Below are 18,997 nucleotides of genomic sequence, written 5' to 3' on the forward strand. Positions count from 1 at the left end.
AGGGAGCTCCCCAGCTCATCCAGTCCCAACCCCTGCCCCCAGCAGGGACATCCTCCACTGGAGCAGGCTGCCCAGAGCCCTCTCCAGCCTCACCTGGAATAGCTCCAGGGGTGGGACCCCAAGCACCTCCCTGGGCAACCTGTTGCAGTGCTCCAGCACTCTTATGGTGCAGAGCTTTAGGCTGCTTTCAGTCTTCTCTTCCCAACTCTTTCCAGCTTGCTGACCCCAACATCTCCCTCCTTCCCCAAAGCCTCTGGCAGTGTAGCTGCTGTGTCTGCTACTTCAGCTGTATTTCTGCAGCCCTCAAACACAAAAGCATTTGGTTTGCAAGCAGCTGAATTGCCATCAGCAAAACCTGCATCTGCACTAGCACAATGTGGTGCCAAGCTGGGGGTGCTCAGCTCTCCTCCTGCAGCTGAGCTCCTCTGGGACACTGGAGATAGTTTCAAACAGAAGTAACACAGAAAGAGGCAGCACCTCCCTGCACCCAGCAAAAAGAAGTCAAATTGGAGCAAGGAAGCAGTGCAGGCAGGAAGAGAGGCCTTGCTGCCTGTGGGAGCATGGCAGGGGAGGTACTTACTCAAAGACAGCCAGGAGCTGCTCACTGGGAGCGTTCCTCAGCCCTGCCACCATGTTCTGCAGGCGGCTGACGCTCTGCGTGGCCGAGGCCACAGGGGTGATGACCGCCTCCTGCTCCCGCAGGTACCTCCTCCCGGTCAGGGGGGTGGAAGGTGCAAACGACCTTTTCTGTGGGGCAGAGAACAATGCAAGCACTCAACACAACTGTTTCAAAAGCCTCTCCAACGACCAGGTCCTGCAAAACCCCTCCACAGATGGAAATGACCTCTCCAGCCTGCTGCCCGAGGGCTGCCACCACAGCTGGGAAGGGACTGCAGGTGGCTGAAGCCCTCCCAAGGCTCCACAGATGCAGAACTTGACAAATCCTCAGGCAGAATGAAGTTAACTCACAGGGGTTTAAAGCCTGTAAAACCTTGAGCTCAGCTGCACACTGCTGAAGAGAGGCCAGGTAAGCCTGTGCTTCCATGGGCACTCCCTGAGCACACTGGCTGCTGGCACAGCAGTACATGGCAGAGCTGCCCCGCAGAGGCTCCCAGGGGAATGCTGTCATGGTGGCCCTGGAGCCTCCCCTGACCCAAGGCATGCAGCACTGACTACATTGACCTACTTGTACTCTGCTTTCTGCAGGGGATGCAGTGAAATCAGTCTGAGAAGGGTGCCAGGAAAGGTGATGGAGCAGGGCACCCTGAGTGCCAGCACGCACAAGGCCAAGCAGCAGATCAGGCCCAGGCAGCAGGGGGTTGTGCAAGGCAGCTCCTGCCTGACCTCCTACAGCAAGGTGAGCTGCCCAGGGCATGAGGTGAGCACCTGGGTCACAGCAGCCCCATGGGGAGCTCCAGCCCTGGAGATGTGTGGCTGGAAAGCTGCAGCTGGGAGAGGGCCCTTGGGGTGCTGGGTGGCAGTCACTGAGCAGGAGCCAGCAGTGCCCAGGGGGCCAAGCAGGCCAAGGGCAGCCTGGCTTGGGGCAGAAGCAGGGTGGGCAGCAGGGCCAGGAGGTGACCATCCCCCTGTGCTCAGCACTGGGGAGGCCACAGCTCAGTGCTGTGCTCAGCTCTGGGCCCTCCCTGCAGGAAGGCCACTGAGGGGCTGCAGCCTGTCCAGAGCAGGGCAGCCAGGCTGGAGAAGGGCCTGGAGCCCCTGGGCTAGAGGAGGGCTGAGGGAGCTGGGGGGGTTGAGGCTGGAGCAGAGGAGGCTGAGGAAGACCTCCTTGCTCTCTGCAGCTCCCTGCAGGGAGGTTGGGGTGAGGAGGGGGCAGCCTCTGCTGCTTGGTGCCAAGGGACAGGAGCAGAGGAAGCCTGCAAATGCCATCCATCAGCTCTCTCTCACGGCAAGGTTCAAGGCATTCAAGGATCACCTCAGTGAGTCATAGAGGCTACCTGAATCACCTTTTCAAAGTGCTGCTGAAGATGACACTCCACATGAGCTTTGGCTGCCACCTTCCCTGCTGGCACCTCTGCAGGATGCTTCTGAGGAGTGCCAATCTCCTCCTCAGCATCAGCTCCCAGGAACACCCTCTCGTCGAAGTCCCCCACGGTCAGCACGTACTCCTCGTACTCCTTGTTCAGTGCTTTCCTGCAAGAGAAGCCCAGGGGCAGTGTCAGGGCTTGAACTGCTCAAGAAACCAAGGCAGACCCAGCAGAGGCTTGGAGGGACACCACCAGAACATGTTCCAAGAGCTCAATGCCTGTGGCAGCAGTGCTGCTTGTGAACAAGGCTTCACTGCCCCAAGCTGTTTGCCTGTGCTTGCCCCTGCCTGCAGCCTCCCCTGCTCCCTCTGGGATGCACCCCAGGGACCACCCTTCCAACACCTGGCTCAACTTTGCTTCCACCCCAGGTGTGGGTAACAGTGTTTGGAAGCACTCAGCTGCTCCAGGGAGCACATTCAAATGCAGCTGCCATCAGTTCTGGCAGGTCCCAATTCTCCCAGTGGTACAGAGGCAAATGAGGAGCTGGCTGCCTGGATCCAGCTTCTGAATCACCACTGACAGAACAAACCTTTGCTTTTCTTTGTCCCAGCTAACCCAGCTAAAACAGGAATATTTAATCCTCACAATCCTGCCTCCAGCTCTGCTGTCCCCAGCATCAGGACACAGAGCTGCTGGAGTGAGGCCAGAGGAGGCCACGAAGATGCTCAGAGGGCTGGAGCAGCTCTGCTGGGAGCACAGGCTGAGGGAGCTGGGGCTGTGCAGCCTGCAGAGGAGAAGGCTCCAGGGGGACCTCTGAGCTGCCTGCCAGGACCTGAAGGGATCCTGCAGAAAGGCTGCAGAGGAACTTCTCATGAGGGTGTCTAGAGGCAGGACAAGGGAGAATGGTTTGAAGCTGAGGCAGAGCAGGGTTAGAGTGGAGCTGAGGAAGAAGTTCTTCAGGAGGAGGCTGCTGAGACTCTGGCACAGGCTGCCCAGGGAGGCTGTGGCTGCCTCCTGCCTAGGGGTGTTCAAGGCCAGGCTGGATGAGGCCTTGAGCAGCTGAGTCTAGAGGAGAGGGCATTGGAGTAGATGAGCTCTGAGGTCCCTTCCAACCTGAACCATTCTGGGACTCCACAATTATGATTCTGTGCCAAGCTCCTTGTAAGGGAAGAGGAGCTACTCTGTCACTCCACATGACACTGCCACTGAAGTCATCCAATTGATCTTCAAGTGGAAGCACTAAGAGCAGCTGTGTGCTTCACAGGGATCCCAGCAGCAGTTCCACAGCCAGCTCTGAGCCTTGCCCTCATTGTTAGAACAACTGAGTCTTAACATGCTTCAAACAAAGCCACAAGTTATGAGGTATTCTGGGAGAGGGCAAAACAACCCCAACCAACCCAAGCCACCTTTAAGGGATGCAAAGCAAAGCAGCTGCTGCTCCTGTTTTGCATTTCCATTGGTTTTCAGAAGTGAATTAAAAACCCTTCTGAAGCAACTCCCCTGCCTCCCCCAGCAACACCCTGCCTTTCTCTTGTGCTTTTGCAACTGTTGCTTCTTTTCCTTTGAGTCCTTCTGTGCCATTCACAGATCTGCACACTCAGCTGGAGCCTGAGAAAGGAACCTGAAACCCTCCCTGCTCAGGTACAACATTTGAAGTGTGTATAGGAATACATCTGGGAACTTCAGAGTGGAGGTTTTGATTTGGATTACTTACAGGTTTCAGGTGCCAGAAATGAGGGCAGCATCACAAAGCCTGGTGTGAGTCTCTGCTTAGGAGAGCCTGAGGGAGCTGAGGGCTCTTTACCTTGGAGCAGAAGAGCCTGAGGGCAACCTCATTCCTGCAGGGTGAGTGCCCAGAGGCTGGAGCCAGGCTGTGCTGGGTGATGCCCAATGCCAGCCCAAGGGGCAGTGGTGGAAGCTGAGGCAGAGGAAGTTCCATGCAAACAGAAGGAAAAATTTTGTCACTGAGAGCATGACAGAGGCCTGGAGCAGGCTGCCCAGGGGGGCTGTGGAGTCTCCCTCTCTGGAGGTATTCAAGACCTGCTTGGATGTGTTCTGTGTGATCTGCTCCAGGTGCTCCTGCTCTGGCAGGGGGTTGGACTGGACTGGGTTGAACTTTGAAGGTCCCTTCCAGACCCTAACATTCAGTGATTCAGGAAGAGACTCTGCAGCTGAGCCCCTGACACTGGGTACTTCCCAGATCCAGAAAGCATCCAGAGAGCAGCTTTGATTGTCAAATAATCAAAACCCAGTAGGTATGGCAAGAGAAAAGGAGCAGCTGAGCTTTAGGACTCAGGAAAGCAAACCCCACAGCTCAGAGCAGCAGCTGGAACTTACTTGTTTTCTGTGAAGTTGCACAGATCCAGCAGGCAGTCTCCTCTCAAGATCTAAGGGGAGAAACCAGAAACCTCTTACTAATGAAATCCAAACTGTTCCATCTAACAGGGTGGGGGCATGAGGTTTTTAGCCAAAAGGGAAGTGGGATTCAGGAGCACAGCTACATTCTGGTTTGCCCAAAGGACTACGATGCCATCAGCAAGATGAACTGAGGAGGACAAAGCCCACCTCCACTCAAGCCCCAGGTGAACTCCTCACACACAGAGCTGCTGCTCAACCTCTGTTCCACTGAGGGCTTGGGGACTCAGCTGATGGACACAGAGACTTCCACAGAGCTTGGAGAGAAATGTGCAGGACCAAACCAGCCAGAAGAGTTTGTTAGCTGCAACCCCAAACCCTTCCTTCCAAAGCATTTTGCTCAGCAACAAGCCAAGCAGGGAGGGCCTGTGCTGCTGACACTCAGCCATGGAAATACATCCCAAGGAGGTTCCTGTTGGGCCTGCTTGGTCCACAGCTCAGTTTCACACTGCCAAGGCAGGGCAGCAAAGCCTCTCCACTGGCACAGGGACCCTTCAGCACACACCATTGGCAGTAAATTCTGCTCTTGCTGAAAGGCACACAAAGCAAACCTGACCCAGCCCACCCTCACTGCCTGCTGGCACGCTGCCCTGCAGGGCTGACATGGGCTGGAGGTCACTCATCTGAGCACTACCAGGAGCTCTTCAAGCCAGTCAGATGTACCTTCCTATCAAACAGTTTTGCAATGTATGGCTTGAAGTAGTGTTCCTTGATTCCTTTTGCTTCTACCAGGAGCCCATCATGCAGCTCACACAGCGTGGCAACGATGCAAGGGGGCTCCTCAGAGGCTTTGGTCTCTGCCCCGTGGAAGTCTGCTGGCAAACCTGAAAGCAAGCAGGGGCAGAAAGAACCAACCAACCTTCAGCTTCATTCAGAAAGAGAGAACAAACCATGGCTTAATTTAAATGACCCCTCCCCAGCACACCTTTGAAGGATGGATTCAGCAGATCTCTTCTGTTGGGGCACAAAAGAGCATTTGCAAAAATCAGGTCCAAACAGCAGAGCAGCAGATGATAGGAATTGACCAAATCATCTCCAATCATACGGAAATTACCTTCAAGAGACAGCACAGCAGGTCAGGCAACACCACCCCAGGCCAGAGCCACACAAAGCATGCAGCTGCACAGAGCCAGCCTACCCTTGGTGTACACAAAGAGAGTCCAGCAGAACTTGAAGAGGTCTTTAACACCACACAGCACTCGCCTGGCAGGGAGGAAGAGGAGCACAAGTCAGTCTCTGGCTCCAGGGAGCTGCAGCTTGTTCTGCAGTGGGAATCTCGTTCTGCTTCCTGGCTCAGAATCATGCCCAGGGCTGCTGCCTGTCTTCATTTCACACTGAGTCACAATCTAAGCCACAGGTCCCTGTTTCAGCTTTCACTGCCCGGCTCCACAGAGCATCCTGCACAGCATCCCCAACCTCCTGACCCCCTCTGGAGCCAGCAGCTGCCTTGGCCTGTCACCCACCCTGCTGCTGTCCCAGCTCTCATAGAACCCCTCTGCAGCTGCAGGCAGTGCAGGAGTTCCAAGGGCTGTGTAAATTGGTGTTGGGGCTTCCCAACTGCTTTGCTGCAGCTTCGGGCACCCCTTGGGAACAGCCAGCTGCAGCTGCGCTACAGCTCACCTGCTGAGCCCTCTTTGGGGTCCCTTAGCCAAACCCCTGGAGCTGGAAGACCCAGGGAAGCCAACAGCTTCAGCCAGCCCACAGAGAAGCCAAAGCTGTGCTGGCACCAACGAACACTGCTCCAGGGGAGGAACATCAGTAGGGAACCACCACAATATTGGCCCAAGAGCTGCAGCAGCTGGAGCATCCTTCCTGCCTCAGACACAGAGCTGTGCCGGGGAGCTTTAGCTGGACAGCCGTCCCCCCTCACAGCCAGAGGACACACAGCAGCTGGCAGAAACACCTCACACCCCCCAGCCTGGACCCTTAACATGAAGGTCACCCTCCCAGCAGCTGTTGGTCTGACCCACCCCACTGGACTTCTCCCCACCACACACAGCCAGCCCACTACGGGCCAGTCCCTGCACGTGGCAACGAACTGCTGGGCAAAGCAGAGCCCAGGGGAAAGCTCTGCCAGGAGCAGTGCCCAGGGGTCTCTGCAGTGGCTGTCAGCACCAAGGAGCTGGCTTTGAAAGCACAATGACCTTAACCTCCAGCAGCCTGTGGCAGGGACCATACCTCTGCTTCCTGCTGCGCTGGGGCTTGGGAGTTTCTTCGAAAGGGTTTTGGAATATGTCCAAAAAAATTGGCTCAAACTTTTTGAAGATCACAGTGGAGACTTCAAAGTTCCTCTCCAGCCTCTCCACTCGCTCCCTGAACTCCTGGGGCAGGTTTGACATGTCCATCCACTTCTTCATTTTGCTAAAAAACTGAATTAAACTTCAGAGCAAGAAAAAAGAAAGAAAAGGCAGCTTTATTCTGAGCCTGAGCCAACCCCTCCAGCCTGAACCTTTCCAAAGGCCCAGGCCGGACAGAGCTGCTCCTTCCAGACTCCTCTGATGGAGCTGCAGGTTTGCCATTTACTGGGACAGCCTTCCACACACTGCGAGCTTGTCACCTGCTGTCACTTGAGTCTCTCTCCTTGAGTCTCCTCAAGAAACAGGCAGGGAATCACAGAATTGTCAGGGCTGGAAGGGACCTCAAGGATCCTCCAGCTCCAACCCCCTGCCATGGGCAGGGACACCTCACACCACAGCAGGTTGCTCACAGCCACATCCAGCCTGGCTGCAAACACCTCCAGGCAGGAGGCTTCCACCACCTCCCTGGGCAACCTGGGCCAGGCTCTCACCACCCTCCTGGGCAACAACTTCTTCCTCACAGCCAAGCTCAATCTCCCCACTTCTAGTTCTGCTCCATCCCCCCCCAGTCCTATCACTCCCTGATAGCCAAAAAGTCCCTCCCCAGCTTTCTTGGAGCCCCCTGCAGATCCTGGAAGGCCACAAGAAGGTCTCCTCAGAGCCTCCTCCTTCTCCAAGGAATCCAAACTCTCTCAGTCTGTCTCCAGAGCAGAGCAGCTCCAGCCCTCTGCTCCTCCTCCTGGCCCTTCTCTGGACACCTTCCAGCACCTCCAGATCCTCCCTGGAATTAAGGGCTGCCAGCAGAGCTGTGCCAGCCAGGGCAGGGTGGGATGAAGGAGCCTGCACAGCTCTGCCTGTGTCCGAGGGGGAGGCAGGAGGGGCAACACCACTAAGAACAAGAGCCTGTGCCAGACACAGTCACCTACACAAACCCAGGGTGGAAGGAGACACACCCCAAGTTCATGAAATCAGAAATTCATTCTGAACCCCCAAGCTCATCAAGTCTAAACACTAACCTAACACAGCCAAGTCCACCACCAAGCCACGTCCCTCAGTACAACATCTGCACATCTTCTGAACCCTTCCAGTGGCAGTGATTCCACCACTGGTCTCTTTCAGGGCTTAACCACTCTTCAGAGAAGAAGTTTTTCCTAATGTCCTACCTAAACTTCCCCTGGTGCAATCTGAGACCGCTTCTTGTCCTACTACTTGTGCAACCAACTCCGACATCCTCTCAGGGAGCTGCAGAGGGCAGCGAGATCTCCCTCGGCCTCCTCCACACTAAGCATCCCCAGCTCCCTGAAGCTGCTGCTCCTCAGCCCTGTTCTCCAGACCCTTCCCCAGCTTCATTTTTTTCCTCCAGACGTGCCCCAGCTCCTCAACATCCTTCTTGGAGTGGCCCAGAACTGAACTCAGCACTCGAGGTGCAGCACCTGAGTTCTGTCACCTCAGGCCAGAGCTGGGGGCAAGCGGAGCTGCCTGGCAGGGAGCCGCAGTCCTGGCCAGCTCCCAGCCCCATCCCTGCTGCTCGCAGAGCATCAGAGGCTTTGCCTGTGCTCCAATTAACTACAGAAAGAAAAGCGAATAACTGACGTGGGTGGAACAATCCCCGGCCTGCCGCGGGTCTTTCTTCAAAGGCTTGCAGTTGAATATTCAGGATTTGCATCTTGTTTCCCCTTTTAACCAAGGAGGATTTATCGCTTTCCTCAGCTCTTCCCTCGGGACATGTATTTCGCAGTGCTTGGAGCCGTGAGAACAGCGGCGAGCAGCCGAAGCGGTGCCCCGGCGGAGCAGCGAGCGGGCAGGCGCTGCACGTGGGGGGAAAGCAGCGAGGGGGGCAGTGAGCCGGCGAGGGGCAATGCGCCAAGGGGGAACAGCTCACCTGAGCCGGGCGGAGCGCAGGATCCTGGTCAGCGACACGCCGTTGCCCACCATCAGGCCGCTCCCCACGGTGGGCACCAGGCTCTTGCGGCAGGAGACGTAGAGGGCACAGGCAAGCCAGTGCAGCGCCTCGCCCTGCGGGACAGGGAGCGGCAGCTGCGGGGGACTGCGGGGCCCGGGCCGCCACCTCCATCCCCCGCCAGGACCCGGCCCCGGGTCCCCCGCCTCACCTCCAGGCTGTAGGTGCCCCGCAGCACCGTGAAGTCCCGCAGCGCCTCGGCGGCGCTGCCCGCGTCCAGGTTGAGCTCCTGGCAGAGCCGCTCGATGGCGGCGGCGGGCTCGGCGGGCGGCGGCTCCGGGCGGGACGCGGCGGCAGCGGGCGGCGGCTCCGGGCGGGACGCGGCGGCACCGGGCGGCGGCTCCGGGCGGGACGCGGCGGCACCGGGCGGCGGCTCCGGGCGGGACGCGGCGGCACCGGGCGGCAGCTCCGGGCGGGACATGGCGGCACCGGCCCGCAGCCGAGCGGCCCTGGCGCCCCGCGCGCCAAAACGCGGCCGCCGGAAGGGAGAGGCCACGTCCGCCCCGCGCCCCGGCCCCGCCCCGCGCCCCGCCCCGCGCCCCGGCCCCGCCCCGCGCCCCGCCCCGCGCCCCGCCCCGCGCCTGGGCCACGGCGCTGCCGCGGCTGCCGGCCCGCCGGGGTCGGTGTCCTAGCGCAGAGCCCAGCGCCGCGCAGCGGTGACCCGCGGGCCGGCAGCGCCGGCATTCAGCTTCCCGAGCCCTGGGTGCAGCTTGGGAGCCCTTCGCTCCAAGTCACAGGACGGTAGGGGTTGGATGGGACCTCCAGAGACCACCCAGTCCAACCCCTGCCAGAGCAGGGTCACCCAGGCAGGGCACACAGAACACATCCAGCTGGGTTTGGAAAGTCTCCGGAGCAGGAGACTCCACAACCTCTCTGGGCAGCCTGCTCCAGGCTCCAGCAGCCTCTCAGTGATGTTCACCTGGAACCTCCTCTGCTCCAGCCTGCATCCAGTGCCCCCCATCTTACCACTGGACACCAAGAGGGAGCATGTCCAGAGAAGGGCAACAAAGCTGGGGAGGAGCAGCTGAGGGTGTTTGGTGTGGAGGAGGCTGAAGGGAGACCTCATTGCTCTCTATAGCTCCCTGAAAGGAGGTTGGAGTGAGGTAGGGGTTGAGCTCTGCTAAACCTGGGATCAGATGATGGAAGGAGAGGAAATGGCCTGAAATTGTGCCAGGAGAGGGTTAGGTTGGGGGTTTTGTCGCTGCAAGAGTAGTTAGGGATTGGCAGAGGCTGCCCAGGGAGGTGGTGGAGTCCCCATCCCTGGAGGTGTTCAAGAAAGGTGTGGCCATGGCACTCTGGGCTGTGGTTTAGTGGCCACGGTGGCGTTGGGTTGATGTTGGACCGGGTGATCTGAGAGGGCCTTTCCAACCCAAACACTTCTGTGATTGCCCAGAGGGATTTCTGCTAGAAATCCTAGGGAAAAAAGTGTGGGGGGCATCACTTTTCCTTTAAAAACCTTTCTGAACGGTCCTGGTTGTTCTGTGAGCTGTCTCCTCTGGCTACACCCCCAGAGGAAAGATGTAGCAGCCAGATCAGGGCAGGAGCCAAGAGAGCCCAGAGCCAGCGCCTGTCACGGCTCTCGAGCTGTCCCTTTGAACTCCTCCCAAGGGCTGGTGCCGGTCCCACACCAAGCACTGGGATGCAGTTCCCGGCTGAACCAGCAATGTCACATCCCCCTCCAGACCCCCGGCATCGGAGCCGTTGTGCTCGGTAAAACCCAGCCTGGGCTGGTTTGCCTGGCACACCACGTGCAGAGCCCTCAGGCTCAGTGGTGCCTCTCCCTGCCCGGTGAAGCTGCTTTAAGGTGGGAAATGGGATGAGCACCAGAGGTCTCTTGTGACTGCACAGCCCTGGGGCTGACCTGGCTCCTGAGGAAACATAACGGCACGGGAAAGCTGCAGTTCTGTTCAGTACAACCAAAGAGCCCTCCTGTGCCCGTCCTCCATATTCACGTCCACATCCACTCCCTCCCTCCCAGGAGGACAGGAACACCTCACCTGAGGAGACCGAGGCCAATGACTGCCAGTGGCTGCCAATGACTTCACAGCATGAGTGGCAGCATGAATGCTTCTCCATGGACCAAAGGGCTGCCTGGTTTCTGCAGATCCTTTGAGCCAGTGAAATATTCTGGACCGGCGATGCCAGGCTGCAGCCCAAAGGGAGAGTCTGGAACTGGCACTTCCGAGCTCTCACCTTTGTTTGCCTGCTCTGTCCCTGTCTAAGCTGCATCTGATGCCTCTTCTGTCTGGTGCTTTCCTGCTTCTCCTCCCAAATAAAGGCAGCAACAAAATGCCAGGACAAGGGCAGGGGGAGCAAGCAACACTTGGCTTACTCTGTGTCTTTTTTTTCCTGGACCTTACAGAAATTCTTTAGCTTTCCCTCTGCATCTCTTTACTCATCTGAAAAACAAAGCTCTCATCTACTTGTCTAGAGCATGAGAGCCTTACACTGGGCATGAGATGGAGCTGGCCAATTGCTCAGCCAGAGAAATCAAACACCTCTGCTGCTGGAAGTGCCACCATAGGCACAAGGGACTGTAACTGGCAATGGCTGGGCTCCGGGCTTCTGCCCGCCCTCAGGTGAAGCATTTGGCAGAGCCCCTGCGGCCTGCGCTGAAGCTGCTGAGGAGCAGCAGGTTAAGCCAGGCTGCACAGAGGGACAGTCCACATGGGGCCGGCAGGCTGTTAACCCAGGCAGGACGCAACTTAAGCCTCCCAGCACTGGGTGAGGGAGCTGCTGGCTGCTGCAGGGGCTCAGCCCCACGGCCTCCAGCCCTGGCAGCAGAGCCGGGGAGCCGAGCACGGGCGGCGCTTCCCCGGGGCACCACAGACCGCAGAGGGCACAGAAAGCAGCCCTGGGGAAGGGGAGAAGGGAGAAGCCGCTAGGCTGGGCAGCTTCTCACGGGGTCTGTGGTGAGAGAAAGGCAAGCGAGGTCCATCACGGAGTCAGGTGAATCAAACATTCACATATATTTGCTGAAAAAAACTTATATACATCTGCAGCAAGGCTCTGCCACGCCCGAGAGAAAAGCATCATCTAGTCACTGAATTAAAAAAATAAAAATCTGACTGTTAAATCTTTTTTCTTTTTATCCATGTTCAAGAGCACAGACAGTTTATTTTTGTTAGCACATTTGGTGAAGGATGTATGTTCGTGTGAGTAGCCATGGACAGTGGTGAGGGTTTGGCATTTTGGTTGTTATAAGGATGGAAAAGAAGAAGCCACTTAACGCCTTACAGGTTAAATAATCCACAGAGTATATCGGGTTGCAAAAGGGTCACAAAGTAGCAGTCCAAGAGAAGCCTAAACACCCAGAGACGTAGCATACATGTCTGATAGGGAAGAACAAGGTAGAGAGCATGCTGGCTAATTAAATAAATTCCACTTGAAACCCTGTTCCTTCCACCTGTCACCCCGGGGGAGCACCCACCCCGCGCCCAGAAACGGCCTCTGGAGAGATCTCTGCTTCCGCTCGCAGTAAGGCTTTGAAGAGCGATGGAGTTGTATAGCGTTTGTATTTTCAGGGGATTAGGGCAAGTACACGTTCTTCTACTGAATAAAAAGAAAGTTAGTACTTAAAAGGTTCAAAAATATATCAGTTGTGATTCTTTTTTTTTTTTTTCTTTTTTTCCTTCTTCTTTTTTTCTTTTTTTCTTTTTTTTTTTTTACATAAATAAATTATTATTGATCTTGGATTTAACAGCTGAAAAAAAAAACAAACCAACCAAACCTTCCTGCTCCCACTGGAGGCAGAAAACCCAACAAAAGGTTAGTTAAATAGAGACAGATAGCAGCATTTCTAAGAAACCTGTGGGTAGTGATACAGTATCTATGCTACAAGGAGCTTATTAAATAGAACACATTTAATTAGGGGGGGGGGGGGGGGGGGGTGAGGGGGGGGGGGAGGCTGCATTATGATTGGTTACATTAAAAACAAAACTAAAAAGTCATCATCATCATCCGATGCAGTGAGGAAGGAATCGGCTCCGGGAGGAGAGGAGAGCGAGGGCTGCTCAGAGCAGGGGGGGACAGACTTCTTTTGAGATGCTAATTTGAACAGGTACATAATTTAGAGCCCCAAATGTATAAAATATAATGACACACACACACACACACACACACACACACAAAAAAAAGGACCAAAAAGCATCATAAATAAATAATGCAGAACCCAAGGAGTTGTGCCAAAACACTTGGACCACCTGATAAATTAGCAAAAAACTGTAACAGAAAGTCAGTATAAAATACAGTAAATGGTGACAACCGAGTGTGAAAGCCATGACTAGCACGCTCCCAGCCCCCTCACCAGCCTCCTGCCCTCTGCCTCGCTGCTGCACCGCCCAGGGGTTATTTCAAGTCTCCAACCATGAGCTGCGAAGAAGAACAAGCCCCAGTGACAAACAAAAGTAAAGGAGTGAGGGGAAGGAGAGGAGGAGTCGCCTGCGGAGGAGCCTCGGTGCCCAGCGCTGCGGGGGCCGGCGGCCTTACACCCGTCTGTGTCAAAGGCATTGCCGGGGGTGGGGGGGACTGGGGAATACTGCTCAACAGTGAATGGAATGGCAAGAAGGAGCCAAGGGTCAGCTCTTCACAGCCTAACGCCAGCAAAGAGCAAACCCCAGCTCTGAAAGTCTCGGGGGGGCTCCCCAAACAGGAAAGCAGCCTACAGCCTTTCCTGGAGTGCTGGAAGGACTCTCTGCTGCTGGGGCCCCGAGCGGGAAACGCAGGACCTCCAAGAGCCCGAGAGCTCCTCCAGGAGCATCCAAGCGTGGCCTGGCCAGGGCTGCGACTGCCCTGGCGGCACGGGAAATGCCACGGAGGAGGACTAACGCCGCAGGAGAACCGAAGGCTAGCGGTCAGCAGGGAACTGGTAGCTCCAGGTGCAGCAACCCCCAAGGAGTCATGCAAGATGTGCAAAACCTCTGCAGCTGAGAAGCTCTTGTGACGAGCGAGGAACAGGCAACTAAACCCCACGCGACGTAAAGCCAAGCTTTGGTTCTAAGAGACGCAGAAGGATGTCTGTGTGGTGTTTGCACTCGTGGCAGTCTGCCTCCAAGCCTCTGAGGTGGGGGTGACAAGTCCTAGCACTACCAGTTCTGCTTTTTCCTTCCCAAGAAATGAATAAATGCATTTTTCAATCATTAATTATATACTTCTGCCTACACTACTACTCTAATAACCATGATAAAATAGGGACGTACTGGAAATCAAAAATACAGGTCAGCACTTACTATAGCTGTGCTTTCTACCCCCACAGACAGGCAAAGTTTTCCTTCAGTGTTGCTGCAGACAAGACCCTTGTCTGGGTGTGGACCAAGAGGCAAAGACTTTTCTTTTGCTCTTGTGTTTTTGTTTTGCTGCTTTTTTCTTCTCAAAGGAATGAGCAATTGGGGGGGGGGGAGGGGATTGGATTTGCTATGGTGGGCTGGGCTGAAGGAGTGGCCAGGAGAAGGCAGGCTGGGTGCCTCCCACGCCAGCTACACAACACTGCTTATCTAAGGAAGTGGCAAGACCCTGCAACTACCAACATGGAGAATGTCACCAGAGTTTGTCCTGACAGGGGGCGGCTGGGGAATATTACTCATGGAAACACAGGTTGATGGAGGCGGAGTGGGGCGGGAGGAGAAGTAACAAAGAGTCTATGGGGTAAGAAACTCACGAGCCACAATCTTTGTGTGTGTTTGGAGGGAACCAAAGTCCTACTCAGTGCCGTGCACCACCTGGCGCTCCTCGCCCGCGGGCCGCTCCTGCTCCCCCTCTGCCGGCGCGGGCGCTGCGGGCTCCGCACAGTCCTGGCTGCTGGCAGCTTCCTTCTCCGGCAGCGCCACAGTTTCTGGCTCCGGGTTTGCCGACTCCCCTTTTGTTTTCTTCCTCTTCCGCTTCTGGCTTTCCAGGTTGGCTGCCTCCGAGTGCCTGGTTTGCTGAATGCCGGGCAGCGCCATGCCGATGCCAGGGGAAAGGAACATTGAGGGATAGATCAGTCCAGGAGACATCCCTGGGATAAGAAACGGGTTAAAAGCTACAGGACTACTGGTAGTTATTGCGGACTCTGTCTGATTAGAAAACGAGCTAGGGCCAGGCTTCTCTTCCGAGACAGTTTCTGTTTTCACATCCTGGCCGCTGGCTTTATCCTCAGCAGCTTTCTCTGCGCCAGCAGTGCCACCTTTCGTTGTGCTTGTTAACGAGGTCGGAGCAGTCGCAGTACAAGTCGTTGCCATGGGGGGGTTGAGAAGTCCTCCGACGCCGAACATCTGCGGTACGGTGGCCATGCCCGGCAGCATCATGGGCAACATGCTCAGGGTGCTTTTCACATCCTCGCCGGCAGGCACCGCTGCAAACCCAGCAGGAAACCCAACCAGCCCGGTCAGGGGGATCCCTTGCATGTTTCTCATGTTCTGAAGTCCTACCAGATCCATGCCAGCAATCAGTCCGTTCATGAAGAGTGGTCCCATCCCAGAAGGAGAATCTGCCACGACGCCAGGGCCCTTGATGAGCTCGCTCCGGGGCCTCCTCCCCCTGCGGCGCGGCCCCGCGTCCCGCAGCATGGGCTCAGTCAGGATGCGGTTGAATTTGCTCTCCGGTAAGTAGCCCTGAGAACACACACAGCAGAGAACACCCAGCAGTTACTGCTGTGCCAGGGGAACCCTGCCCTTTCTATGCACTCATCTGCAGCCCAGATGGTGTCGGCACAGAACGCTTTGCCTGCATGGTATGGAATTGGAGAGGTACGCGCAACTTTTCCCCAAGGGATGCTGCCAAGCGCAGAACACTCTGGCTATGCCCTGGAATGGTGCTGCAGCATCACAGGGCACAGGGAGGGAAGGAGGAAGCACACTTTTGCCCCACAGTGTCACCAAAGCCCTCAGCATCAGCCCTTCACAACACAAGCAGCATGGGGACAGCCCCCGTGCCAGACACCAGCTCAGCTCCCTACCCAGCTTTGATCATGGCTTCAACTTTCACTGCTCTGCAGGACAGCAGAGCTGCGTGGGGTCACACACAGAGAGTGCACATGCTGGCTGAGAAGCTCCCAGCTGGAGCTTCGCTGAGACGCCAGGAAGATTCTTCTGAGCATTCAGACAGAGGACCAAACCCCACCAGCCACACCTGGCTGAGGCTGCCTGGTTACACAGAGGAGTGCAGGGGGATCCACAGTGCAGCTTTAAACTCTGGTTTCCAGTGTCCTCATCACAGACATTTAAGCATTTCCCTGTGTGTCTCCCTTGAGTTTCAGTATTGCTGCTCTCTGAATGGTTTCCAAGAACAGATTTGGGGAGGAAAATCATTTCCCATGGACACGTGCAGCACAGAAACTCCAGTGGAGTGCCCTGGCAGCCTGCTCTGCACAGCTGCCACCCAACGAGGGGGAATCCCCTGCTCTGCTCCCACTGCCATGCAGGAGAACCTTCCCTGGGCCACGACTGCACCCAGGCTCCCCCAGGCAGCTGAGCCCAAGCTGCTGCCTGCCCGGAGCAGCCAGACCTGGCTCCCTGTGCGGCTGCGACGCTCACTGACAGCCGTGCGCCGGCGGGGCCTGGCTGCGGGCACTGATGGGCATGCAGCCACCCAGCAGGGCATGGGAGTGGGTGCTGGGGCAGCGGCCACAGCTATTCCTACTGGCCCAGACACAGACCCCTGCAAACCAAGGTGAGGAAGAGGTGCTGGCCACCCAGACAGGGCACCAATGCCAGCCTCCCTGTGGAGCTGTTTCCCAGGCAGTGGACAGACCAAGCCACATCTCCGGTGCTAATTGAAAGCAATTTTGAGAGCAGTACAAACCTCTAAGCCAAGAGATTCCCACTCCAGCCCTGTGAAAGGGCCTCACATGAACTACTGCAGACACAAAGCCAGGAGAAGGTGAGAGGGGTTGTAGGGAGAAGTCTGGATAAGGCCAGCCCACAGGGTGGAGAAGGTGATCTGCATGCCAGAGGGGAGCACTCTTCACCCTCCTGCTCCTCCCCTGGCTCTGCCCAGGCAGAGACTGGCATAAGGAATGGGGTGAATGGACACAGCTTGACTTGGCTCCATCCTGCCCTTCTCCCTGCCAGTGTCTGAGCCTTCAGGCCTGGTGACCTGCTGGGCCTTTGCTCGGCCAAGGGCTGCACAGGCAGAGTCTGCAGGAGCTGCTGAAAGCCTTGGCTGAGGCTGTTTGAAACTGTGACCTGCGAGAATGCCTTTTGTCCACTCCCTGCTGTCCAGCACCCGAAGAGGATGACTGCTCTTAGGGCATTCCTCTTGCCTCTGCCATTTCTGAGGCCCTCTGGGCAGTCACCCTGAGCTGCCAAGCCCCATTCCCAGGGCACTGAGCCCCTCTCTCCTTCCCCTGGCTGTGCTGCTGAGCGGTGGCAGGACCCAAGCTCCCTCTCTGCCACCCAGCTCTGCCGGCGCATCCGGCCCTGCGGCCTCCCCCTCCCGCCTGTGCAGCCCAGGTCCTGCCTTGCAGCTCTGCATCCTCACTGGAGAAAGGTGGTGGGGATGGGGAGGGGAAAGAAAGGATGACATGATACAGATTTCTCCAAAAGCTCTAACTTACTGAAAGCTTAACAATGTCAGCCCAGTCAGCTGCAACAGCATACTCCAAGTTTGCATCAAGCCACCTTGGCAATTCCTTCAATGCTGGTGCTGTGGCTCCCCCTAACTATAAAACACAGCAGAAGGATGACCTCTATTGCAGAAAGAGTCATGTCAAAGAACACAAGAAACATGGTTACACCTCCCCTAGCTGCTTGCTCCAGGCTCCAGTGTGGCTGGGGCAGAGACTCTTCCCTTGCTACACACCTCCGTGGGACTCGGTCTGTGCCTGCTGCCTGCAGACACACAGCTCAGGGAGGAAAGGCTTCTGTGGCCTGTCCCAGCGCCCTCCCCACAAACAGCTGATGGGGACAGAGCTGCTGCAAAGGCCATGCTAAGAACTGCCCAAACCCACCAATTCACCCATGCCTCCAATGGCCATCAGGAGTGTAACAGAGGGAGACACAGATGTGACTCAAGCTACCTCTTTCTGCCTGGCTGGTGCTTTGGTTTCAGATGTGAGTGATGTCACATCATCTTCTGACCCAGTGCAGCCCTAGGCATGGTTAAGAACTGAGTTTGGGTGGAAAGTATGCCTGAATGTCCTTTCTCATCCACAGTGGTGAACACTGGAGACACCACAGACAGGTAAATCCAGGCTCCTTGCTCAGTAAGCAGAAAAAGCCCCTGGAGCCCTCCAGCACTTGGATGGGTGTCGGTGTGCTGCGTCTTGCACCTCATAAGGAGGAACAAAACCAAAGATATTTGCATGGCAGCATTAGAATTTGTGGCACACTGCAGTGAATTCAAGGGGAATAATCAAATCTGGAAGGGAAAGTGCCAGCCAGTGCTGTACTGATGGTGGCTGAAGGCCAACAGCTGGATCCCTTTGTCACTGCAGGGTCTGTGCACCCAGACTTCCCTTACTTGACACAAAGTCACTTCTTTTGCAGGTCTGTTCCCCCTGGGCACACACACGTCACAGGACAGTGTAGCTCAGTGACGTGTTCCAGACCTCTGTCCCTTCCATGGGCTCCTCTGGATTCTCCCCAGGGTGAGCTTGGGCTCTGCTAAGCACTTCAAGACCCCAAGGGCAGAGCACAGGAGAGCCTCCGCTTACCCGCCGTCCAGTACCCTTATGTACCACAGGCACCCGCTCCTCTCCTGTGAGTGAGTTAATGTCCAATTTGCTGGGGTCCTTGCAGCGCTGCCTCCTCTGCTTGGGCTTGTCTGAAAAATTCTGGAGTGCAAACAAGACAATGTTAATGAGACCAGACATCCTAATGAGCCTGGGTGGCTGCAAGCCCTGCAGGAGAGCGGCACAGATGAGCTCCTGAGGGACAGAGGGTCCCTGCAGATGCGGGCGGGAGTGGCGGCACGAGCTGGTCTCTGCCACTGGGCCAGTTCTCAAATGAGCACAGCTGCCTATTGTAGGTATAGAGGGGCTTCAGGGTACCCCCTCAGACTGCTCCAGCCCTTTCTAATTCCCCTCCGGTCCTAGAGCTGTAACCTGCTGCCAGTTCCTACAGGGGCGTCTGTAGCTGAAGGGCTGCAGCTGGAACTGCGTGTGTCACCTCCTGCCAGGCTGACTTGTTTCTCACCAGCTCATCTCTGCTTTGCTTCCTTCTTGCTTCACTTTTCCCACCACAGAGCTGCTGCACCACATTTCTTTGGGATCAGAGCCCTGCAGGACTGCAACCTTCATAGCTACAGTGGGGTGGTTGCACACACTGGGGTCCACCGACGCCTGGGCCCAGTTCCCTGCAGGATCTGGTTCCTGAGAGTCAGAGAAAATCCCTGAGCTTGGTCTGATCTTCATCAAGGTCAGCTGC

General features: G+C 56.5%; 2 protein-coding genes across 10 annotated transcripts in view; both read right to left on the reverse strand.

Annotated features, from left to right (window-relative positions):
• RBL1 (RB transcriptional corepressor like 1) overlaps positions 1-8,968 on the reverse strand; it is a 30,617-nt gene extending 21,649 nt beyond the window's left edge. Inside the window, exons 1-9 of the mRNA XM_054173666.1 lie at positions 8,809-8,968; positions 8,580-8,713; positions 6,579-6,779; positions 5,539-5,603; positions 5,326-5,454; positions 5,064-5,224; positions 4,323-4,372; positions 1,965-2,151; positions 581-747 (exon numbers count right to left, since the gene is read on the reverse strand). Of these exons, the coding sequence (XP_054029641.1) occupies positions 581-747; positions 1,965-2,151; positions 4,323-4,372; positions 5,064-5,224; positions 5,326-5,454; positions 5,539-5,603; positions 6,579-6,779; positions 8,580-8,632 (1,013 nt within the window). The 5' untranslated portion in view covers positions 8,633-8,713; positions 8,809-8,968. The remainder of the gene's footprint in view (positions 1-580; positions 748-1,964; positions 2,152-4,322; positions 4,373-5,063; positions 5,225-5,325; positions 5,455-5,538; positions 5,604-6,578; positions 6,780-8,579; positions 8,714-8,808) is intronic.
• Positions 8,969-14,053: 5,085 nt separating this feature from the next.
• The window catches only part of CHD6 (chromodomain helicase DNA binding protein 6), an 88,975-nt gene continuing 84,031 nt past the window's right edge, over positions 14,054-18,997 (reverse strand). For 5 of the 9 annotated variants that reach the window (XM_054173712.1, XM_054173711.1, XM_054173709.1 and 2 more), the window contains exons 35-37: positions 18,286-18,405; positions 17,188-17,292; positions 14,054-15,244 (exon numbers count right to left, since the gene is read on the reverse strand). In XM_054173712.1, coding sequence (XP_054029687.1) covers positions 14,354-15,244; positions 17,188-17,292; positions 18,286-18,405 — 1,116 coding nt within the window. In that variant the 3' untranslated portion in view covers positions 14,054-14,353. The remainder of the gene's footprint in view (positions 15,245-17,187; positions 17,293-18,285; positions 18,406-18,997) is intronic. The other 4 variants (XM_054173717.1, XM_054173714.1, XM_054173713.1 and 1 more) reach the window with 2 other exon arrangements.

Source organism: Dryobates pubescens, chromosome 26 (assembly GCF_014839835.1).
Source record: "Dryobates pubescens isolate bDryPub1 chromosome 26, bDryPub1.pri, whole genome shotgun sequence".
NCBI classification, from domain to species: domain Eukaryota; kingdom Metazoa; phylum Chordata; class Aves; order Piciformes; family Picidae; genus Dryobates; species Dryobates pubescens.